This window comes from Ambystoma mexicanum, chromosome 8, assembly GCF_040938575.1.
Source record: "Ambystoma mexicanum isolate Mex_15411 chromosome 8, UKY_AmexF1_1, whole genome shotgun sequence".
Lineage (NCBI taxonomy): Eukaryota > Metazoa > Chordata > Amphibia > Caudata > Ambystomatidae > Ambystoma > Ambystoma mexicanum.
In genome coordinates, this window is record NC_090929.1 from 661,776,823 (window position 1) to 661,797,906 (window position 21,084).

The 21,084-nt window shown below is 43.7% G+C and overlaps 1 protein-coding gene across 1 annotated transcript in view; it reads left to right on the plus strand.

Annotated features, from left to right (window-relative positions):
• The window catches only part of DNAJC11 (DnaJ heat shock protein family (Hsp40) member C11), a 1,722,882-nt gene extending 1,702,340 nt beyond the window's left edge, over window positions 1-20,542 (plus strand). The window contains exon 16 of the mRNA XM_069610417.1: window positions 19,302-20,542. Within this exon, the coding sequence (XP_069466518.1) occupies window positions 19,302-19,327 (26 nt within the window). The 3' untranslated portion in view covers window positions 19,328-20,542. The remainder of the gene's footprint in view (window positions 1-19,301) is intronic.
• The last annotated feature ends 542 nt before the right edge of the window (window positions 20,543-21,084 follow it).

Consider the following 21,084-nt stretch of genomic DNA (forward strand, 5'->3'; position numbering starts at 1 on the left):
AAGGTCTTCGGAGGAGGCATGCTGTCATGAACTTCAGAAAACGTCCCTTTTGGACCTCCTGGTCCTTGTCTCAACGGGGCTTGCATTCTCTAATACTCCCAACATGGTTGCCCAGCGCTCAGACCCTTTCTCGCTCCATGCGCTGGACGTAACGTACTGTATTTATAGACCACGACTTCCGCGGCTCCGCGCGTCTCAATGCTATTGCAAGTAGCCCTCAGACGTGTGATCCGTAGCTCGTGGTATTCTTTCTCTGTCCTTGTGCACCTACCCGCTCCTTAGCCCTTCCTTTCTTCCTGTTTCCTGGACTCGTGTACTGGTTGCACTCATCCTAGATCCTTGGATTCCGCGTTCCCGGAACTGAACGCGCCCTGGAGTCGGAAGAGACTCGAGCAGCCTTAGTTAAAACCAGGACCGTCCGCAAGAAGGCAGCGACCAAGGACTCCATCAAAGAACGGACCCAGGTGAGAAGAGGGGAACTCCTTGACAGAACAGGAGTTACTGATAAGTAACTTGTTCCTTGTTTGAAACTATTTAGCGACACCTCGTATAAATTCAGCTGAAGCTCATGGAGCGAAATTACATATTCTCGGATTTTGACTCACTTCAATTTAAATTTGTGTTGCGTCTAAAAGGTGGACCCTGCTGTTTGGTCCTACCATTCACTCTCGGTGAAGACACTTTACTGCTCTATGCACAAGGCACTTTTTTGCCCTCAAATGTAGCACACCCACTTGGATTCCAGATACACACTAGAGACCAAGACCTTCGAGACTCGTAACGAGCAGTGCAACCAATCTCCAGTTATCCTTCCATCGTACATGTGGCTCCTGTATTGTCTTTCCTTTGTGGCAGTTGGTTCCCCACTTCTCTTGCAGGTTATCTTCAACTCCTGCTCAGAGATTCTACTTCAGAGTAGCACTGCACAAGGTATCCATTTAGTGTTGCATTTTAGGGAACCAAGGGTTGCACCCTCAGTTATTTAATTTTACTTGATATAAGATTAACTGCAAAAATATGTATATTATTGTTTGTTGTGTATGGTACAGTTCTAAGCACTGCAATTGTGCATGGAGTTTCACACCAGAAGTTACCAAATGAGAGAGTAGCAGATAGGGGGAAAAGTAGAAAAAAGGGTTTCTAAGCAGTAAAGTGGTAGGGTGTGGGTGGCACAATCTTACAGATGGTGTATTTCAACCATCAAACTAATAAATAAGGAAAAACATGATTTTATATCTGACAGGTTTGCTGTGGTAATGTCACCTTGTACTGTCCAGCTGTAGCAAAAAAATCAATAATACCCAAACCCTTTGTCCCCTGTGTGGTCTGATTTGTCTGTAATATACCTAACCCTAGGCATCTTATCATTTTACTTGTTCATTGGTCCTGGGTTTAGCCCTAATTCGACTTTGATTCAAAATGTTAAATTAACATAGTCTGTGATGATGGCCAAGCAAATGATACCCGTGACAAAAAATAGTTTGTGTATTAGACAACTGGTTTTATTCATATGATTTTCAGTGTAAGGGCTAGAGAAAATGCATATAGATACTTATTTGTCTCTACAACAGTTTTGGGACATCTATGTATAAACTGTTTATATAAGGGCCAAATTAAAATGAAGAATTCTTTGAGTGTCCACCACCCCCCATGATGTAACTCCAAATAATAAAGTTCAACCTATTCTAATATGTCCTCGTCTCTCCCTGGGTGTCCTAATATGGGATGTGGCCAACAGACAGTTGAAACCCTATACTAAATAAATCCTTGGCATCTGAGCTTCTCTGTTATAACAATTTATTCCTAGGGTGTGGTCATCAAAAGAGCTCACAAATCCTACTCAAACTGAAATGTCCAATACTAGTCTAATATAATGAACATTTTCTCCTGGGAAAGCTCTTCCAGCCAGACATTGCTCACATTATGGACAGTTCTTCCTTCTTTCACAACCTCTTAAGACCCCTCTGAATTTTCAGATTTCTTTGATTTCTCTCGTCAGGCGTCACCTCTGCCTCTAGTGCTTCGATCTTGTACTTGGTTCTCCATGAGCGCTCCATGCTGCACTCCACCGCTAATATTTCAGATTATCGGGTAGTTTCTGCGACCATAGGCTATGGTTCTCAAATTCCACCAATTCAGATCTTTTCCAGACCATGGGTGTTCTCAGCCTGCACCTTAACTCTTCTCTCTCCCGGTACTTTAATTTCTCAGTATTCACTTTGGATCTCTTCCCAAATGTTGGGTTTCTTCATATTCAAATGTAGGTCTCTCCCTGAACTTGGGTGTCTCAATAGTCACTTTGGGTCTCTCTCAGACTGTGGGTCCCAGTGTATTCACTTCCAGCAAATATGGGTACTGCCCCCACCCCCAGGTAGAAATCTCAAGGAAGTTGCTTGCCTTCAGGCTTCCTTCTGGTTTTACTGCTTGGTTCTGGGACCTCTCTCCAAGTTCATTCTTCTATTCAGCATGCCCTCTTTGGCTCAGGTCTCTGGTACACTCTTTTTCCAGCTGTCCTGAGGTACTGCTGCTAAAACGTGTTCTGCCTCAGCCCTGGAAGGTATTCCCTGTGAATCCAGGAAACATAGGAAAGTCTGTTTGCTTCCACCACATTTTTTGGCTTTATGTATTTCCTTTTATAGTCACTTGAGGGTTTTGGTAGCTGTCTCAGCCCTTGGGATTGGTTGGGGCCGCTGTCTGTTTTTCAGGGTTTTAGATTGGTTTCTGTTTTGCGCATCTCAGCAGATTTTCAAATCCGTTTAAAAGAGTCCCTCTGCATTGGGTATTTAGGCAATCACTCTCATAAGTTTGTTCACTGTCTTTATACATGGCTTTTGATGTTGCCGTCATCTTGAAGTTCAGTCTTCAATTGTCTGTTGCTGGCGTTCCATAGTTGCAAGAAAGTGCCAGTGTCTTGCTGCATCTTCTTCCAACCATGGGGATTGTTGTTACTCATTTGACTTTTTTAAGTTCAGGGACTTCTTTCCTCATGTTCACTGCATTAACAAACACGGTATCAGTCTGACAGTGTCGTTTGAGTGCGCTGACCAGTCTTTCTCTTAAGGGTGTGCAGTAAAGTATAAATTCTGTTTATTAGGAAGCAATTCTATACATGAAAGGATGCATCAGGTATGCTGATAAAGGTGGGGGGTGGTGTAGTAGTCCCTGGTAAGGAAACATTGAGGTGTTTACCCCTCTGTGATGTATGTTTCGAAGTGTCTTTGATTTAGTGTTCTTGGCCACCATTGAGGATGTGATACTGTGTGTTGGTGGGGGTGGCGAGCCTGTGGGATCCCACTCCTTCTACCCTCTGGGAGGCACATCAGGTAGCAGTTGGACCTACCTAGTCCCTAGTGGCTTGTCCCTCTCAAACAACAAGATGGAAAATGTAGCCAACTCACCACATGTCACATTGCATCAAATTACATCAATTTGTGGGCAAAACCTTGAATTGGGCCATTGGATTTCTTGATTTAATCTTCTTGTAAAGAAATGCAGGAGTTGTTCATTTACCTTTTGAATGGTCACTGCTCTACACATCTTGCAATGGGTGGGACACAGTAAGTCCTGTTCTGTTTAGTCCTTTTGCCCCCGCCCCCCACCTGCACAAGTCTTGAGGACCCAAGGTGAAAACTTTTTGTTCTTTCCCCATCCGGTAGATCGGGGGATGTCTGGGCACTCAGAATGTTAAATGTGCATGTTCGGACCCAAACACATTCTGGAAAATCCTTGATTATTTAATAGTCATGAAGTGTAAACGTTTAATACGACCATAAAGTGGGAAAGATCATTAAGCTTATCTGCAGAGCTTGTAGAGCGAAATTACAGCAGGCGCCAACATAAGGAGCCCAGTCTTGAGATGACCTTAGCAAATGCAGAGGACGACAAAACTGTGCCACTTTGAGCTGGCACTAGGAGAAACCCTGGAGAGAACGTGCCGAGAGCAGGAACACCTAAATGTGCAATACATCAGAAAAAGGCTCCAGCTAAGGATACAAACAGGATATTGCTGGGCTGAAGGGAGGGACCATAGTGTGGATATACAAGACCTGTGAGGAAAGGTGTCAAAGAAGAAACTAGATGGCAGCCTGCTGTGTTCTAACTTCAGTAAGATTGACCAGCTGTAAGGAACTGGCCAATCCTGAAGCAGCCTCTTTTTCTGTCACACCCACCCAGGACCTTTGCACTGCCCTGGCTGCACACTTCATCACAAAAACCCAAGACATCCTTTCTTTCCTCCCTCTCTTCCACACCACAGCATACACCAACACCCGAGCCTCCCTTGCCCCCCCTCCACTTACCCTCTCTTCTCTCCCACCTGTCACACCTGATGAGGTCACCAGACAAGTCCGGTCTTAGAAGGTTTCATCCAAACAGGTGGACCCCTGCCCCTCTAAAACCATTAAGGACAATATTGACTCCCTCGCCCCAGTCTTGGCTGATCTCTGCAATCTCTCCTTTTCCATAGGGGTTTTCCCAACTGCCCTTAAGCACTCCCTTGTGCACCCTCTGCTCAGGAAACCCTCTGCTGAATCCCTCCATTCCGGCAAACTACTACCCTATCTCCATCACTCGTTCCTGGGCAAACACTTGGAGAAGTTGGCTCTCTCTCGGCTGACCATCCACACTGAATCTATTGGTTGCTTCCATGACCATCCGTCTGGCTTTAGAGTATCCAGAGACATGGAAACTGCTCTTCTGAACACCCATGAAGACCTGCTGTCAGATCTTGACACTAACACTCCCCCTGTCCTCATTCTCCCTGACCTCTCCTCTGCCTTTGACACGGTTAACCACAACCTCCTGATCGCATGTCTCCATGACACCCTGGGAATCACAGGTCAGGCTCTGGCATGGTTAACCTCCTTTCTCTCAGACCGCCCATCCCAGGTGAAACTCTGAGCCTTTCTCTCGACTATAGCTCTCTCAACTGTGGCGTTCCCCAGGGATCTAACCTATCCCCCTGGTTCTTCAACATCTATACGGCTGCCCTGGCACGTGTGATTGCCACTTTCACCGCTAACTTCCAGTTTAACGTGGATGACACACTATCTTTCAGGCTACCCTCTGCCGCCTCCTCCTCCTCGCTCATATCTGACTGTCTGTCCGCTATTCAGTCATGGTGTGCTGCAAACGAACCTCTGCCTCAATGTCAGTTAGACTGAGTTAGTTTGCATTGGGACCCCTGCTCCCGCTTTCCTACTTTCACTCTGGCCGGCCACCCTTGGCCCTGCGCCAACACCCAACTGCGTGGACAAAAATCTTGGCGTCATCTTCAACTCCACTCTCTCCTTCTCTCACATTTCAGACATCTCTAAAAAGTCTAACTATCAGCTACACCTCCTCAGAGGTACTCTACCTTTTCTCAGTTCCCCCACCGGCTCACTGTCTCCGAGCCCTGGTTCTCTTTAGGCTGGACTATTGCAACAGCCTCTTCCTCAACCTCCCTTCTTCTACCCTGCACATTCCTCAACTCATCCAGAACAGAACTGCAAGACTTATCCTTGGCCTCAAGCCCAGGGACTGCATCTCTCCGGCGCTGAAATCCCTTCACTGGCTCCCTGTGGCTGCAAGGATCAAGTTCAAGACCCTCTGCATTGTCCACAAGGCTTTCTGGGGCCTGGGACTTATCTATCTGCAATGCTGCCTACCTAAATACTGTCCCTCACGAGCCCTCGGCTCATCTACCTCCAACCTTCTGCGAGTGAGCTGGTTCTCCAAGCAGAGATTTGGAGGGAGATCCCCATCCGACTGGGTGCACTTGGACCTCCACCTCCCTGCGACCTTCTGTGCACAATCCGAATGCACTGTGCCTGAAAATCGTCTGTCTGTTCTCCCTTGTCTTCACCCTTAACTGCCCTGGTAAAACTGCAGAATTGCTGTCAGGCCAATTTGCTGTGTCTCAACTGCTAAATGTATTTTATGCACTTACTCTTCTTATGCAGACTACTATCGTCTCAGAATTTCAAGGGCTCTGAGCAACTGTTGTTTTTCCCCATGTTCCCACCTTCCTGCTTTGAAACACTTGCCTGTCTATAGGCGCTTTATAAATAAACAATACCAATACCAGCTGAGCAACTAGTGTTCTCAACCACTGGACTAAGGAAAGGAGATATTTTTAAAAAAACATTTTTTTAATTGAGTTTATTACAAACTTTTAGAAAGGAAGAAAGAGAAAAAGGCCATAAGAGAAAGGAAATCACAACATCTTCATTCCAACTCAGTTCATCGAGTTCCCATCAAATTTCATTGCTTTTCCTTAATTAATAATTTGTGTGATACGATAAATTAATTATTCAAATGCTTACGGAGGTTAATTAATAGAGCGCGGCAATAAGCAGCATTATTTCGTCACATTATTTAGGTTCAATGATCGACAGTTTGTAGAGCATTTCTCACATGACCCAAAAAATAGATCAAAGCATACATCAGTTTATTATTTGATCCTTCGAATAGTGCTGACCACCATTCTTCGCAGCCCCAGGATGTTCTTTTTCCAATTTCTTTTCCAAAGGTTAGAGTTCTTTTGTCTCGTAAAGCAGGACAGAAGGCCACAAGATGTTTCAAGGTCTCTGTTGCATTTTTGCATAGCCTGCAAGTTAGGTCCTTCAATGGTATTTTGTTCCTTTGTCTTAATATTTCCTTGGTTTCAAATTGGTTCAACCTGAACCTTAAAAAGACATCGCAAAATGTTCAAAAGGAGATATATAAATTAAAACACACTGCCTCAACCAATAATTTAAAAAAAAGTGTTTATTGAGTTTTGATTTTACAACATAAACAACCAAATAACCAAACAATTACACACTAGTCATAAATGCATCAATAATATAACTTCCGATGTATCCCCAACTCCACCCTCTGCCCCCGAGCTTAATCTATACCGTCATTCTCTGTAATCTCCTCTAAGGATGTACTCTCTGTTATACCTGTCGGGGAGTCATCCTCGCCATTGCCCGTATGAGCCGACTCGAACATAGTGGCCACTAAATGCCTCCAGGCCATCAGTGTCTCTCCTAGGTTATCTCCCCCCCTGTTAACTGCTTCGCTCCACACCACAGTCTCAGCTTCCACCCATTTCTTAAGGTCGCACCACCACACTTCGGTCTGTTAATAGCCTTCCAGCCCATGGCAATCCTGCGCTTGGCTAGTATGTAGGCCAGGTCCTTAAGCTTACATACATGTTTCAACTTACACGGCCTGGGAAACCCCCCTACCGTGCACGTCCACAAAGATTCTACTTCCAGTTTAATCCCTTTCTCATTTAGGCCACTCACCACCTCCCCCCAAAATCTCTTAATTTCAGGGCATGCCCAGAACATGTGTATCATTCCCGTATTTACTTCCCCACATTTAGGACGAGTTTGTATCCCTGCATTCTTGAATCGCGCGATCCTCTGAGGGGTCATGTACGCCCTATGTTTAATATACAACTGGATTTGCTGCAATCTCGCATTCCTAGACACTTTCTTGTGGTATCACTGGGCTCTCACCCATAACCCGTCCCCTATGGATTCTCCGGCTTCCTCTTCCCAGTCCCGTCTCAGCTGGAGCACCTCTTTACCAACCCTGTACATGAGTAGCTCATAAATTCGGGAGACCTCAGGGCCTCCATCTGAGACGTCATAGATTGTTTCTATGACTGTGTCGGGCTGACCCTCCACCACTGTATCTGCCCATGTATTTTTTATCATCAGCACCAACCTAGTGTAGTGATATATTGTCCCCGTTGAAGACCTGTGTTTTGGACAATTGTGTCGAATTCCACCGCCTCCCCATCCTTCCACATATCTCTGAATGTCGCAATGCCATTCGGTTCCCAATGTCTTCGGATTATCTTCTGCAGTGGTTCATCCACCCCCGTCAATGCTACTAACGGTATCTGTGGAGAACACGGGGCAGGGTTCACCACAGCCTGGCACGCTCTCTACCATATTCTCCCTCCCAATCCTAGCATCCTCGTACCTCTCTTCTGTCGTGCCTTAGACAACCAAATCCATTCTTTCAGGAAGAACGGGGCGCATTCAGCCTTCAACAATCTAGACTCCGGTGTCTGGTCATCTGATAGCCACCTGGCGACATACTGCAGTTGACTGGCTAGGTAATAAATCTCAAAGTTTGGCAACCTGATGCCCCCTTTATCGTATCTGTTTTGTAGTTTCCACAGTGCTATCCTGTTTCTAGTATTGTGCCATATGAAACCCCTGCACAAGCTGTGGAGCTTGGCAAAGAATCGCTTGGGTATCATGTAAGGTATGTTCCCGAAGCAGCCTAGCCAACACCACCATTTTCAGCAATGCCACTCTCCCCATCATAGACCAGGGGAGCTTGGCCCAGAGCTTCATACTGCATTCAATATTAGTCACCGATTTCTCCGTGTTATGTTTATGTTTGACCTCGGGTGTATGATGCACATCGATCTCCAGGTATCTAAAGGTCTCAGTCTCCCATTGTATTTGGAGTAACGGTAGCTGTTCTCGTGGAATCCCTTTATATCTACCCAGGGGAAATATACATGACTTCTTGGGATTCACTGTTATCCCCGAAAACAATGCCTATCTATCCATCACTTCCAATATGTATTCTACATTCTCCTCGGGATATTTTAGATATAACAACATATCGTCAGCATACATTGAGATCAAGTGTAGCCCCCCCCTTCGTCGGAATCCCCACTTCTCTGTACTGTTGCCTCAGATATATTGCCAGGGGCTCCAAAGCTAGTATAAACAACATCAGGGACCACGGGCATCCTTGTCTGGTGCCTCTACCAAGTTGCCACCGATCAGAGATGATCGCAATCGTCTTGGCTCGTGCCAGTGGCGCGCTATAGAGCAGGTGCACCCACCTCAAATATACTGGCGCCATCCCATAACCTTTTAGGGCCCCTTTAACCATGACCATTTGACAGAGTCGAAGGCCTTCATCGCATCCAATGATATTATTGCTGCCTCCTGTGAGTCCTCCGTTTTTTCAATGACATGATGGAGCCTCCTGAGGTTATCAGATATGTTCCTGTACGGGACATAACCCGTCTGATCCGGATGTAGAAGTTTATTAATGACTGGTCTCAACCTGTTCGCTAACACTGCAGTAAGTATCTTGCTGTCTTGATTCAGCAGGGGCAGTGGTCTCTATGATCCACGATCCATGCCGGACTTGTTTGGCTTAAGGAGCGGGATAATAATCGCCTCCCTCAGAGATTCCGGCAACATCCCTTTTTCCAATGCTTCATTTAACATTGCCAGCATCGGGGGGAGCAGTTCTGCCCTATATGTTTTATAAAATTTTCTAGGGAGTCCGTCTGCCCCGGGGCCTTACTGGTAGGCAAAAGCTTGATCACTGCCTCTAATTCCTCTAGTTCCTTTAGGTGATTGGGACCTCAAGGTTCTCCCTTTCCAATGTCTCCAGTTTGGGAAGACCGCTGTCTTCCAGCGTCTTATATATAAGTATCCGCATACAGTTGCTGGTAAAATTCTACAAAGCCCTCATTCACTTCTTTTTGAGTGTCTAGTGTTTGCCCATTTGTGCCTCTTATTGCTTGACTTGTTTGCTTAGGCGTCTCACATTTATATAACCAGGCAGAGCAGAGAAATAGTCACTACAAAGCTACAGGAAGTTTACGTTGTGAAGTCCCTACTGACAGGGTGGTATAGGCGAAGACTCTTGGGGCTTGGAAACACCTAAGCAGGTGAGAGGTTCTGCTGTGGTTTCTGCACTGTCCAACTAATTTCAATGCCTGAAACCTAATTAAACTGCTGGGAAATGTGTATGTGCCATGAATATGAGACTTCCCATCGGGGGGTGGGTGGGCACTGCAATCTTAAATATGGCGCCCGTTCTTTCTGGGTTCTTTAAAGGGATTTGAGCCAAGGAAATGTGAGGCACCCCATCATTAGCTGGAAACAGACCCAGCAGCTGGGAGCCTGTTAAAGTTGGAGACCTGGGCACAGGCGTGCAGATGAGCAGGAACCAAAGAATCATGGAGTCATGAAGTCCAGTGAAGAAAAACATTTTAAAGCGCTATGGAAGAATTAACCACTTTTATCCCCCAGGTCTGTGATAAAGCATTGTACGGCAAAACATTGTGAAATGAATAGTCGGCTTTGAACCTGGCATTTAGGAAGTTCGAAGTGTAAGGTTTAGCCGCGTCTCATCGAACGCTATGAAAGTGGAGAGAGCCCTTTGCTTTCCTATGAACTATCCTAATGTGCAGCACCATGAGAAAGCAATCAGTTTGAACGCTGAACCCTATGAAGTTGTAACTGTAAGGGGTTGCAAGTTCTTGTAGAATACTACTAAAGTGAAAAGCAAGTTCTTATGCCAAGACATGAAACCCTAAATGATACACTATGAGAGAGGGATTTACTTTGAACACCAAAGCCCCATGAAGTCGGAACAGTTTTGTGGTAGCCATAAATAAGTGCAGTGGTTTGGTTTCTTATGAACTGAATTCTTAAAAGCTGTAAATTGCTGTTGTTTCCTTACACCCTTTGAAAGCTCATGAGCTGAAATATCAAGCCTAAAGTGTATTCAAAGAATGTGAAGTTGACAAATTTGAGATGAACTGATGCGATACGTGGCATAGAAAGTTAACTTTAATAACTGAGGATGAATTTAAGCCTCTAAGAGACTCTTACTATCAGTAGCCTATGGACAATTTACGAGCTTGAAGAAAGATTAAAGGTATAAAGTCATCTCGCAAACTATTTTAATACTGGTAATAAAGTTCAGAAAGAAACCATTTCCTGACAGCCTTTGTATTTTGTTGTGGCATTGGTCACACGTAGGTTTCCAACGGGTTGATAGTTCGCATCAAAAGAGCAGAATGTTCTTTTCCGAAGAATAAATGAGCACTTCTTTTGGATAATTTCTAACAGAACTTTCTATTAAGGAATAACGGATGGTGATTCTGAGAAAGCGTATAGCAAAGTAGCCGTTTTTCAATAGCAACATGGGATTGCATATAGGACTAGAAGTCAAATGCTGACCAAATTACTAATGGAAGTAAGCTCCTTTCAAATGGATTGTGTCCTCCCACTTATTCCTCTTCTTTGATCCTCATCTTTGATATCTCCTTCCAGCGCTAGCTGCTTTGGAAAATGGTTTCTCCCACTAGAGGATGCTGTGCGTCGTCATAGACTCGTGTCCCTCAACGGCCTCCGTTCACTCTCGCCTATGTCACTGGCTGTAAATATAGCGCGCACTGCACCCGTTACTTCAGTTCTGTTTTTCCACTGCCCAGTTGGCTTTGGATCGGTTCATTGAATTGTCGTTTCAACAGTTTATATGAAATGTCAACTCCAAAACCTGGATTTAAGAAATGTGCGGATTGATGGGCCAAGATGTCCATCAGTGACCCACACTGTGTTTGTCTCTAGTGTCTCAGGCTCGAGCATAAGACTGATGACAGCTGTTCCTGTCAGTCCATGACGGGGAAGGCGCTTCAGGTAGGCCCTTATCGAAATCCCCCTCAACGAGGCCTTCAAAGTAAAGATCTTCACATGAAAGGAGCTTGAGAGGGGAGTCACCACTACGGAAGCGCTCCAAGAAACACTTGCGGTCTCGAAGTGGTTCACGCCTCTTGTCGGCTTCTTGTAAAAAGGCCAAGAAAGGGCATTGTAGGTCAAGTTAGATGTCCTCGGACTCCACTCCCAAACGCAAAGTTTCTTGCTCAAGTAAGTCGGCCTGTAGGGTAGAGTGGGAGGATTTCCGCCTCCAGTTGTTAAAGGCGGCTTCTCCCACCCCTTCCAAAGAACCGAAAAAGGCCCATGACCCCATCGCGCCTCATAAGGCCGAGAAGGTGCCCATCAAGGTTTTCAGTTTGCGCACCCTCGAGCCCTGGCTCAAAACCTTCAAAGTCTCAAGTAGACTCAAATCCTTGAGACAAGGAAAGGTCTAAGCCTCATTTCTCTGTTACTCCATTGAGTCACAGGTTGGGTTCTTTGACGTTGAAACCTTCAGCGTTGAAGCTGTCAACATAGTCAACGGAACCAGGGAAGGTTTTTAAATCTTTTACAAAAAAGTCCATGTCTCCCCTATTTTCCAGAAAAATGACCAAGGCTTCAATGTTGGTACCCCAAATGTTCTTGAGGCTGTGATTTTAGATGTGTCTAGGATGGAACATCTAATAGACTCTAAAAGATGCAAGTGGTTTAGATATATTTGCATCTTCAGACCCTACTGATCACACATAGGCCTCTTACAGGTCACTTATAAATAGAGTGACTTGAGTACCTAAGATTGGGGAAGGCCTGTGTAAGGAAGGCATGGTATCAAAGTAAGACAGACCCAACTGACCACAGTTCATGGGTGTTTATTGAACTTCACAAGGGGGTGAAAAACGCCTATCTAAACCTGAAACTACAGATGGGAGCAAGCTACAACCATCAATAATAATAATGCAGTCCTAGTGCAGTCTTGTCAAAATAAAAGGGCCTATACTAAAAAAATCTATTGCCAATCCTTACTGCTAATTTACAAATAGTGTGGAGTATTGTTCATGCTAAAGAAAAAAGTGTTCACAAAAGGATAAGTCAGGATGTTTGGGCCGTTGGCCTCCCTTCCCCGCATTTTCAGCATGGGCAAGGCGGTTGACTCGAGCCAAGCACATCCTCTGGCTTCTTCGACATGAGGCTACAGTTCCCATTCCAGCATCAGGGCCTTCTGTGCCCTAATTTCTTTTCTCATCAAACTCACTTGATTCAGAGGGCCTTATGTACAAAACAAAAACAGAACGTTATTTTCTTCTTACAATTATGCGATTTGGGTGCCACACCCTGGATCCCCCTCAGCCAAGCTCGGATCCCTTTTCTTACTACGGTGGATCCCCTCTTTCGGGCTCAGATCCCTTTATTTTAAGGTTCCAATAATCTTTCTCGGTTGACTTCCAGTTCACCACGGATCCCCTTGAGCCGGGCTCAGATCCCTTTTCCACTTGCATTTAGTCTCCCTCAGCCGGGTTCGGACCAATTGTAGTTCACTTTATACTTATCAAAGACTTTCGAATGTACACAGAGTTTAGCTTGACCCGTCGCAGGAGCACTTCGATACAAAGTTCCTTTTTTACAATGCAGTCGCCAATCAGAGACCTTCAAATGAGCACCCACGTGGCGCCGAACCACTTTGTACATAGTATCTTATTTGGCTTTTTCAAAGTACATTCACTCCTTTAGTTTCCACTTGCTCACACCTCTCATTACATTAGCTTCATACGCTGTCCTTTGTGGATTTCTTCATACAATGTTGCTGCTTTTACTGATGCAGCTTTCTTGCAGGGGCCAGGGACAGTACCACGGCAGCAATCGCTCATTCGGCCTGGGTTATCGACACAGGGGCCACCCCGGATACCTTTGATGCACTAAGTAGGATTGTTCAGCTTCAGTTCCCGGTCTTAGGCTTCTCACTTTCCCAGGCTCATGAAAATAATGGTTTCTAGAGGTCAAGGGTACTCCCCTCCTTGCAACCCTCTCTGGTCTTGCCGCCTTTCTTCTTGTGTTAAACTGCCATCTTGGAAATGCTGCTTCCTTGTGTGCTTTTCCTTGAAATTTGTATCAAATTCAAAGTGGCTTGCCTGATGTATAAATGTCTCAACAGGCTAGCCCCAGACTATCTTACTGCTAGGATTCTTCTATATCATCCGAGTAGAGGCTTACGCTCTGGAGACAAACTACTGGTTTGTGTACCACGCTCCAAAATGGTCTCCAGGCGGGACAGGAGATTTGGAGTGTTTGGCCCCAAATTTTGGAGCCAGCTTCCATTCTAACTCAGAGCATGTCAGTCCTTGGGACTGTTTAGAAAGATGCTAAAAACTTTTTTGTTCAGATAAGCCTCAATCACAGATCGCACATATTGTTCATATAATGTTAATTTCTTTTTGATAGTTGCCATCTGCTCCCCAACCTGTTAGGGCAGCATCTGTAACTACTGTTATCTCGGGCCTATTTTGCAAGAAAGGTTCCCCTGTCAGTAGGTTCTCCTCACAGGCCTACCACAGGAGATCCTGCACGACCTTGCTCAGGACTTGAAGTAGGTCTATCATTCTGCAAAAGAAATGAGACCTGATGGCCCATTGGGAAGACCTCATTCTCAAACGAACTTCTGGCACCAGGCAAATGCTGGACGCCATGAGGCCGAGCAACCTCAATCGATGACCGGAAGACGTTGGGCATTCTCAAACTTGCTGACCATCTGCCGAATGTGTTGAGCCCTCACTTCGGGTGGCGAGGCTTTCCCTGGGGAAGCATCTAGGACCGCTCCAATGAGCCGGAGCTTTTCAGAAGGTATCATGTGGGACTTCTTGAATGTGAGGGTGAAGCCCAGTCTGTGGAAAGAGTGGTGGATGATGCTGAGATGTTCCAAGACCTGTTTGGGGGAACGTGCCCTGATCAGCCAATAGTCCAGGTAGGGGTAGATGTGAACCCTAGCCTCCTGAGACTTGTTGCCACTACCGCCATCAACTTGGCGAAAACCCTCTGGCACAGGTGAGCCCTGAATGGCAAAACCCAAAACTAAGTGAGAACTGCCATGGGCAAACCTCAGGTACTTCCTCTGCTTGTGATGTATACGCAGATGAAAGTAACCATCCTGAAGGTCCAATGATACCATCCAATCCCGGAGCTGGGGCACCTGAAGGATCTGAAAAAGAGTAACCATTCTAAATTGAGACAAGATGACCAACATTTTGTGGGTTAAGCGGGTCATAGATTAGGACTACCTGTGACCATGCAAACTATGTCCCGGTGAATTATATGCATTTCAGAATGCTATAATTTAGTGGATAAAGACGTTCCTACTGGCCTACGAGCGCACTCAACTAGGTGTGTGGCCACTTCATTGGGTTTACAGAGAGGAATACCGGTACAGGACATCTGTGTTGCTGCTACTTGGTCCTTTCTGCATTCATTTACAAAATATTATTGCCTGGACTCTGTCCGGATAGGAGACAAAAATTGGGAAGGCTGTTTTAGACTGCGTTAATGACAAATTCTTATTCCCACCTCCAACATCATACTGCTCTGGCAGTGTATTAAAGATAAGGAATACTTGGGATGACGCAATCCATTCGAATAACAAATTACTTACTGCTGGTAATGTTTTTTCAATTGGATGTTCCTCCCACGTATTCCTTATCGACCCTCCCATCCTGCTCCTCAGTAGAGTTTCTGTGTATTACACCTTTCTCTCATTTACCATCTGGTCTTTTTGACCTCATGAATATCTGTGCTCTTGAAGAGAGGAAAAAGTAGAACTGAATTAATGGGTGCAGTGCATGCTATATATACAGACAGTGACATTGTACTCGAGAGTGGACGGAGGCAGCCTGGGAGCAAGAGTCGATCATGACGCACAGTCGCCTCTACTGTGAGAAAAATGTTTCCCAAGCAGCTGGCGCTGGAAGGAGATATCAAAGATGAGGATCAAAGATGAGGAATACGTGGGAGGAACATCCAACCGAAAGAACATTACCAGGGGTAAGGAATTTGTTCTCATCTATTATTGTACGGCATTTTAGTAGATTGGTTGATGAATGGTGTGACTGTTGGGCCTTCAACTTACCACAGAGTGTCTGAAATATTCCAGAAATATGTATGTAAGAGTACTGTTTTGAGTTTGCAGCCTGGAAAGAGCATATAGAGGCTTTTGTATCCACAGTGCAGCTTCTGTCTCTTCATGTCCTTACCCCTCAATGGCATGCTGTTGTCCCCACCTGCTAGTGCTCTGGAGCAACTGTGTGCCCCACCAAGCTCCTTTGAATCCCGCCATGTCTTAGTTTGGAGAAGAGCGCCTACCACTCAATAGTTAGGGGTGTCGGAGAACAGCTGGAAGGCAGTGAATGGGTGAGGGAATTGGCCTGCAGAGCAAGCAGCAAATGTTGATTGGGTTTCCTCAGGGCACAGGAGCTATAGGTGATGTTTTAATGTGGAAGGTTATGTCTGAGAATGGCTAGGGGTCAGTTGTTGGATATCGGTCTCAGTGATCTTCTGGAGGGAAGGGTGGTCTTTTCCATGCTTTTCCCCTTGGTCCCTATGGCCTGTCCTGGCTCCTTCCTCTATCTCACCAAAACTGCATATCGACAATGTTTTCTTCGAGCATTTCCATTTTTTGTGAGGAACGACAATACAGCCTTTTATGCTGATCGCTGCGAGAAATGCATTGCCCTCACGAGGCAAGCTAGACAAATCTGTAAGAGAATTGGGTGTTTTTCTTTAATCCCAGCTATTAATTCGGCAAGTTCAAAAGAAGCCTCCAAAAGAGGCCTTAAAGTTTGTCACAAATGTTGTCATCGTAAGTGCTCAATATTTCAGCACCATACGTAAGACTAGGCACCATCTTGGCCTTAAAAAATGTGTGTCCCCGTTTGTGTTTTAAGATATGAGCTGGGCCGAACTTCTATGAACACTCTAGTCAAAAGGAAATATTTAAGTTTATATAGGAAAGTTCTGGTTCCTAAGGAACACTTCTTATCTAGTAAATTGAACACAGTAATGGCTAAGGGAGCTGACATGGAACTAACCTGTTGGGAGGCCTTCAATAAGAGTTTAGTTAGCAAGCTGGTGATGTCTGTCAATTATTTAGTTGACTTGTGCTTGGAGGTTAAGAACAGCTCAGGATAATAGACACGATTTTAACTAGAGAAAAGATAGAACATTTTAATCATAAGCACATCTAAGTAACAGAGAAACCGGCAAATTTTATATTGCATTATTTGATCCAAGTAAGCAAAAATTGGGATGATACTGTTTTTGGGAAGCAGCACCTTCGTGGATCAGGGTAAAGAGAAAGAAAGCACAGTGAAGGTGGTGACAAATATGTATGACAAATAGTCTAAAAAAGATCTTTGACTAGAACATAGTAAATCGACAAAACAGAATTTTAATCTAAAGCATTAAAAAATATGGTTGGGTTAGTACGTGCATTTGTGTCCAGTTTTAGATTACTGTTCAAAACAGACACAAAGGAAGAGCATTTTTGTTGATGGTGTACAACTCTATCGTGAAAAGAGCCTATTAAAAACCTTAGGCTTTTTTGTGATGGTCGACATGTTTCAGCTAATGGCAGCAGGGAAAATCAGACAGTTGTCTGTTGTTGCAAGTATAGCCATCTTCAGGACAGAAAGATACTTTGTTTCAAAGATGTTATATTGTTTTGAGTACTTCTCGTTAATCGTACTTATTACAAATTTTTAGCCCACTAAACCGATGGATTTGAGTAAAGATGCATTTTTCACAATTGTGTGATATAGGTTTCCTTTTCTCTGGAGAAGCAATACTGTTGTTTATCTGGGATCTGATGCATTTGATACTAGCATGCGCGATCTTGGTTTCATTTCTGGACGGGGGCGCGGGTGTCCCAAGCTTAACAGCGAGAGGGGACACCACAAGGTACGTGTCCGCTGTGTTCAGAGAAAATCAAAGGGGCAAACGTTGTTCACCTTCGTTCTGGATTAAAGGTATGGCAGGTTCAATGCGGGATGCTTACGGGAAGCGGATCAAACGCCATGGACCAAATATATTTGGAACACTTCCTTTAGTTTTCCAGATGTCCAAGATATCCAAGGCTTCCGCGCGATCAGGCCGTTATTTGTTGAGCACTGCTGGCAGCACGCTGTAAAGCTTGGGACACCAGCACCCCCCGTCCAGAATCGACCAAGATTGAGCATGCTAGCATCAAATGCATCAGATCCCTGAAAAACAGTATTGCTTCTCCAGAGAAAAGGAAACCTATATCACACAACTGTGAAAAATGCATCATTACTCGAATCCATCCATTTAGTGGGCTAAAAATGTGTAATAAGTACGATTAACGAGAAGTACTCAACACAATATAACATCTTTGAAACGAAGTATCTTTCTGTCCTGAAGACGGCAATACCTGCAACAACAGACATTTTGGGGAACTATCTGATTTTCCCTGCTGCCATTAGCCGAAACATATGTCGACCATCACAAAAAAGCCTACGGTTTCTAATAGGCTCTTTTCACGATAGAGCTGTATACCATCAACAAAAATGCTCTACCTTTGTGTCTGTTTTGAACAGTAATCTAAAACTGGACACAAATGTACGTACTAACCCCACCATATTTTGTAATGCTTTGTATTAAATTTCTGTTTTGTCTATTTGCTATGTTCTAGTCAAAGATCTTTTTTTAGACTATTTGTGATACAAATTTTATTGATAATAAAATGTACATATTTTTGTTAAAGACTTGGTTGGTCTCACAACTTATACCGTTCAGTAATGTATTGGTTCAAATCACAATTGTGCCTTTAAAAATAAATGACCTCTACCTACAATAGATACACCGAACATTAGATTGCAGAACCAAGAGACAGGGTCACCACCTTCACTGTGCTTTCTTTCTCAGTATTTGATCCAAGACATAGATTCTGGTATATGAGATTTAGGTTAAATGTCTTACTAACAACATCCTGGGAGTGCATCAGAATATAATTAGAGAGCAGAGGCTTTGTCAATTCTGTAAAAAGCTTGATGTTGTTTGAACTTTATTTCATCTGGTGGTCGAATCATTAACTTGTAAACAACAATTTACTTTGAGAAGTATTTCTATGCTATCTGTTTTATTAACAAACACAAACTCTGGCTTAGAATATTGATTGGGTATAATACTTCTCTGATTTTTAAGCTACTACTAGTTTTTTAATGGCGATCTTTCCTAAATATGAGTAGATTTTAAGGCAAGTCTTTTACTCTTTCTTCTTACTGACTTGTATAAATTATTCCGGGAATGTAAAATTTTCTTTACTGTTTTGACTGGTCTATTGTTAAAGAAAATTGTATATTACTAGTCTCTTTCTAACGTGTGTAACATTATTAAATGTTGATTGTTGAAAGGTTTGGATTCCAAGCCAATAGACCTTTTAATAAAAAAAGATTTAATTTTTGAAACATAGAGGCAAGTATCGCACAGGGAATCTACTTCTACGTCTAGCAAACTTTTCTCTTGCGATGTTCAAGAATATAACCATCCAAGGAAAAAAGATATGCCTGGGACTATTTGGGTGATACGGCTAACTTGATAGGTGCATCACCAAACAAAACCTTACTGGTAATGTCCACAGCTGCAATGATTCTACTATAAGTTGCATATCCCCATGTTAACACTACTGTAACTTTCTTATTTAAGCCATAATTCTTTGTGTATGTATTAATGGTTGATTGTAGTGTTCCTTGAACCGGGTCATTTATTATGCTGTGCCTTCAATTGATTTATAGACGACATCATTGTCATTTTAAGTTCTGTAATGCCTAACTGCAGTCTCCAACCTTTTGTCTCATTCAGCTCACAAGATTGACGCCGATGGTTAACATTCAGAAGTAAATGAGGTGTGATAGCTGGAACTAACCAAGGCCGCAAACGCTCTTCCCAGGATTTTCCAAGTTTTAAGAGGAATGCAAGAAATCCAAAAGATGTTTTTATTATAAAGAGTGTGGTCTCTGACCAATTAGGTTCAAACTGTATCACAATCCTGCTGCTACAGGTAGTAAACATGGCAATACTGCACTGTACCGGTGTATGGTGAGGAAGAGAGGAATCCACGTTTTAGAACTGCAAAATGTGCCAGTTTCTGGCAAAAGTGTAATTTCATATTACACAGATCACAATTTTTACCTACGTTTAATCTCGTGGGTGTATTTTCTGTTAGTGTTGAACCCACACTACCTTCTGGCGTATCCTTCTACATCTGCGGGTTAGATTCCATGTTGGCATTTGGGAACAAAATCCTGCTGTCTGACTGAACAGCTGCTCTCTGTCAAAGTGTCTTGTAATGGCATCCAATGGAAAAAACAAGCTACACTTCTGATATAAATATAACAGATGCTGAATGGATCGTGTTTCCCGTTTGCCTCCACGCCATCATCTTAGAATGTACAAGACCTTTTTTTGTTAAAACTTTCTTTTAGTTCAAATTGTTGTAAGGGTAAGCTACTGTGGCAGAGCTGTTCGCATGTGTGGAAGTGTTTCATGAAAGAAAGAAGTTTATTTTCTGTAACCGTGTAGTCACGGATTATTGTGTGCACACATTTAGAAGGAATGGAAGTATGCCACAACCCACATTCAATCCCCATTGGGATCATCAACTTCACACTATGACTCTTGGAAGACAAACAAGTTCAGAGCACTATTTTTTAGATATTTGTTTTAATATTCACTAGCAACTGGTAAAACAAGGAGAGGGTGTATAAAATGGGGCCCGCATGTTGAATTAATTTGTTCCTTTATAGATGCAGAATATGTTTGGACTTCTCACCTTTTTCCTATCCAATAGTTTGTGTTTTTTCATGTTTTGTTATCCAATATCTCCTGTTTATCTATTGAGTTTGAATTGGGCATCTGTAAGTAGAGAATTAAACGGAGGCAACCTTTAAATGGATTTCCATTAAATGACCCAATTTTTTTACAAATCTACCTGATATTTTTCACCTTGAAATTAAATGCTGGTCAGGTAAAACTTATTCAACCAAATGCAAGCACGGTATTTATCAGTCTACCTGGAAAAATAAAAATGTGAATTACCTACACAGCGTTCACTGAGCCTATTTCGTTGCATTCATTGTTCATGCTGGTGTGATCCTTCCTGTCAGAGAGGACTGAGGTGCAGACTAAGTGAGACAATAATGTGTTTTTCATCAAACATATGCACCCTGTCAACACCTGCTTTCACTTTAGAAAAACAACTAGTAATATTCCAGATCTACCACTAGATGGCGGAACATGCACCAGAAACACTTTTATTGGGCAAGTAATCTCCGGTATACACCCTATTTCGGCTCAGGCCGGTTTGGCGCAGGCATGTTAAGCGCGACTAGTCTGCCGTGGAATATTTTGGCACGCAATCAATTATTTTAAATTAAAAAAAACTCGAACTCTGGCCTGCAGGGCCGCGAGACCAAAGCCCTAACCACTAGACTATCGAAATCGTATGACTTTGAAAGGCACCAGTTACTCGTATTAACACAGGTCATGAAGGAAAACTTGCACTTACGACGCTTAATATATGTAACTGGTGCATTTCAAATCGATAAGATCTATATGGCCTTGTGGTTGACTATGCAGCCTTACA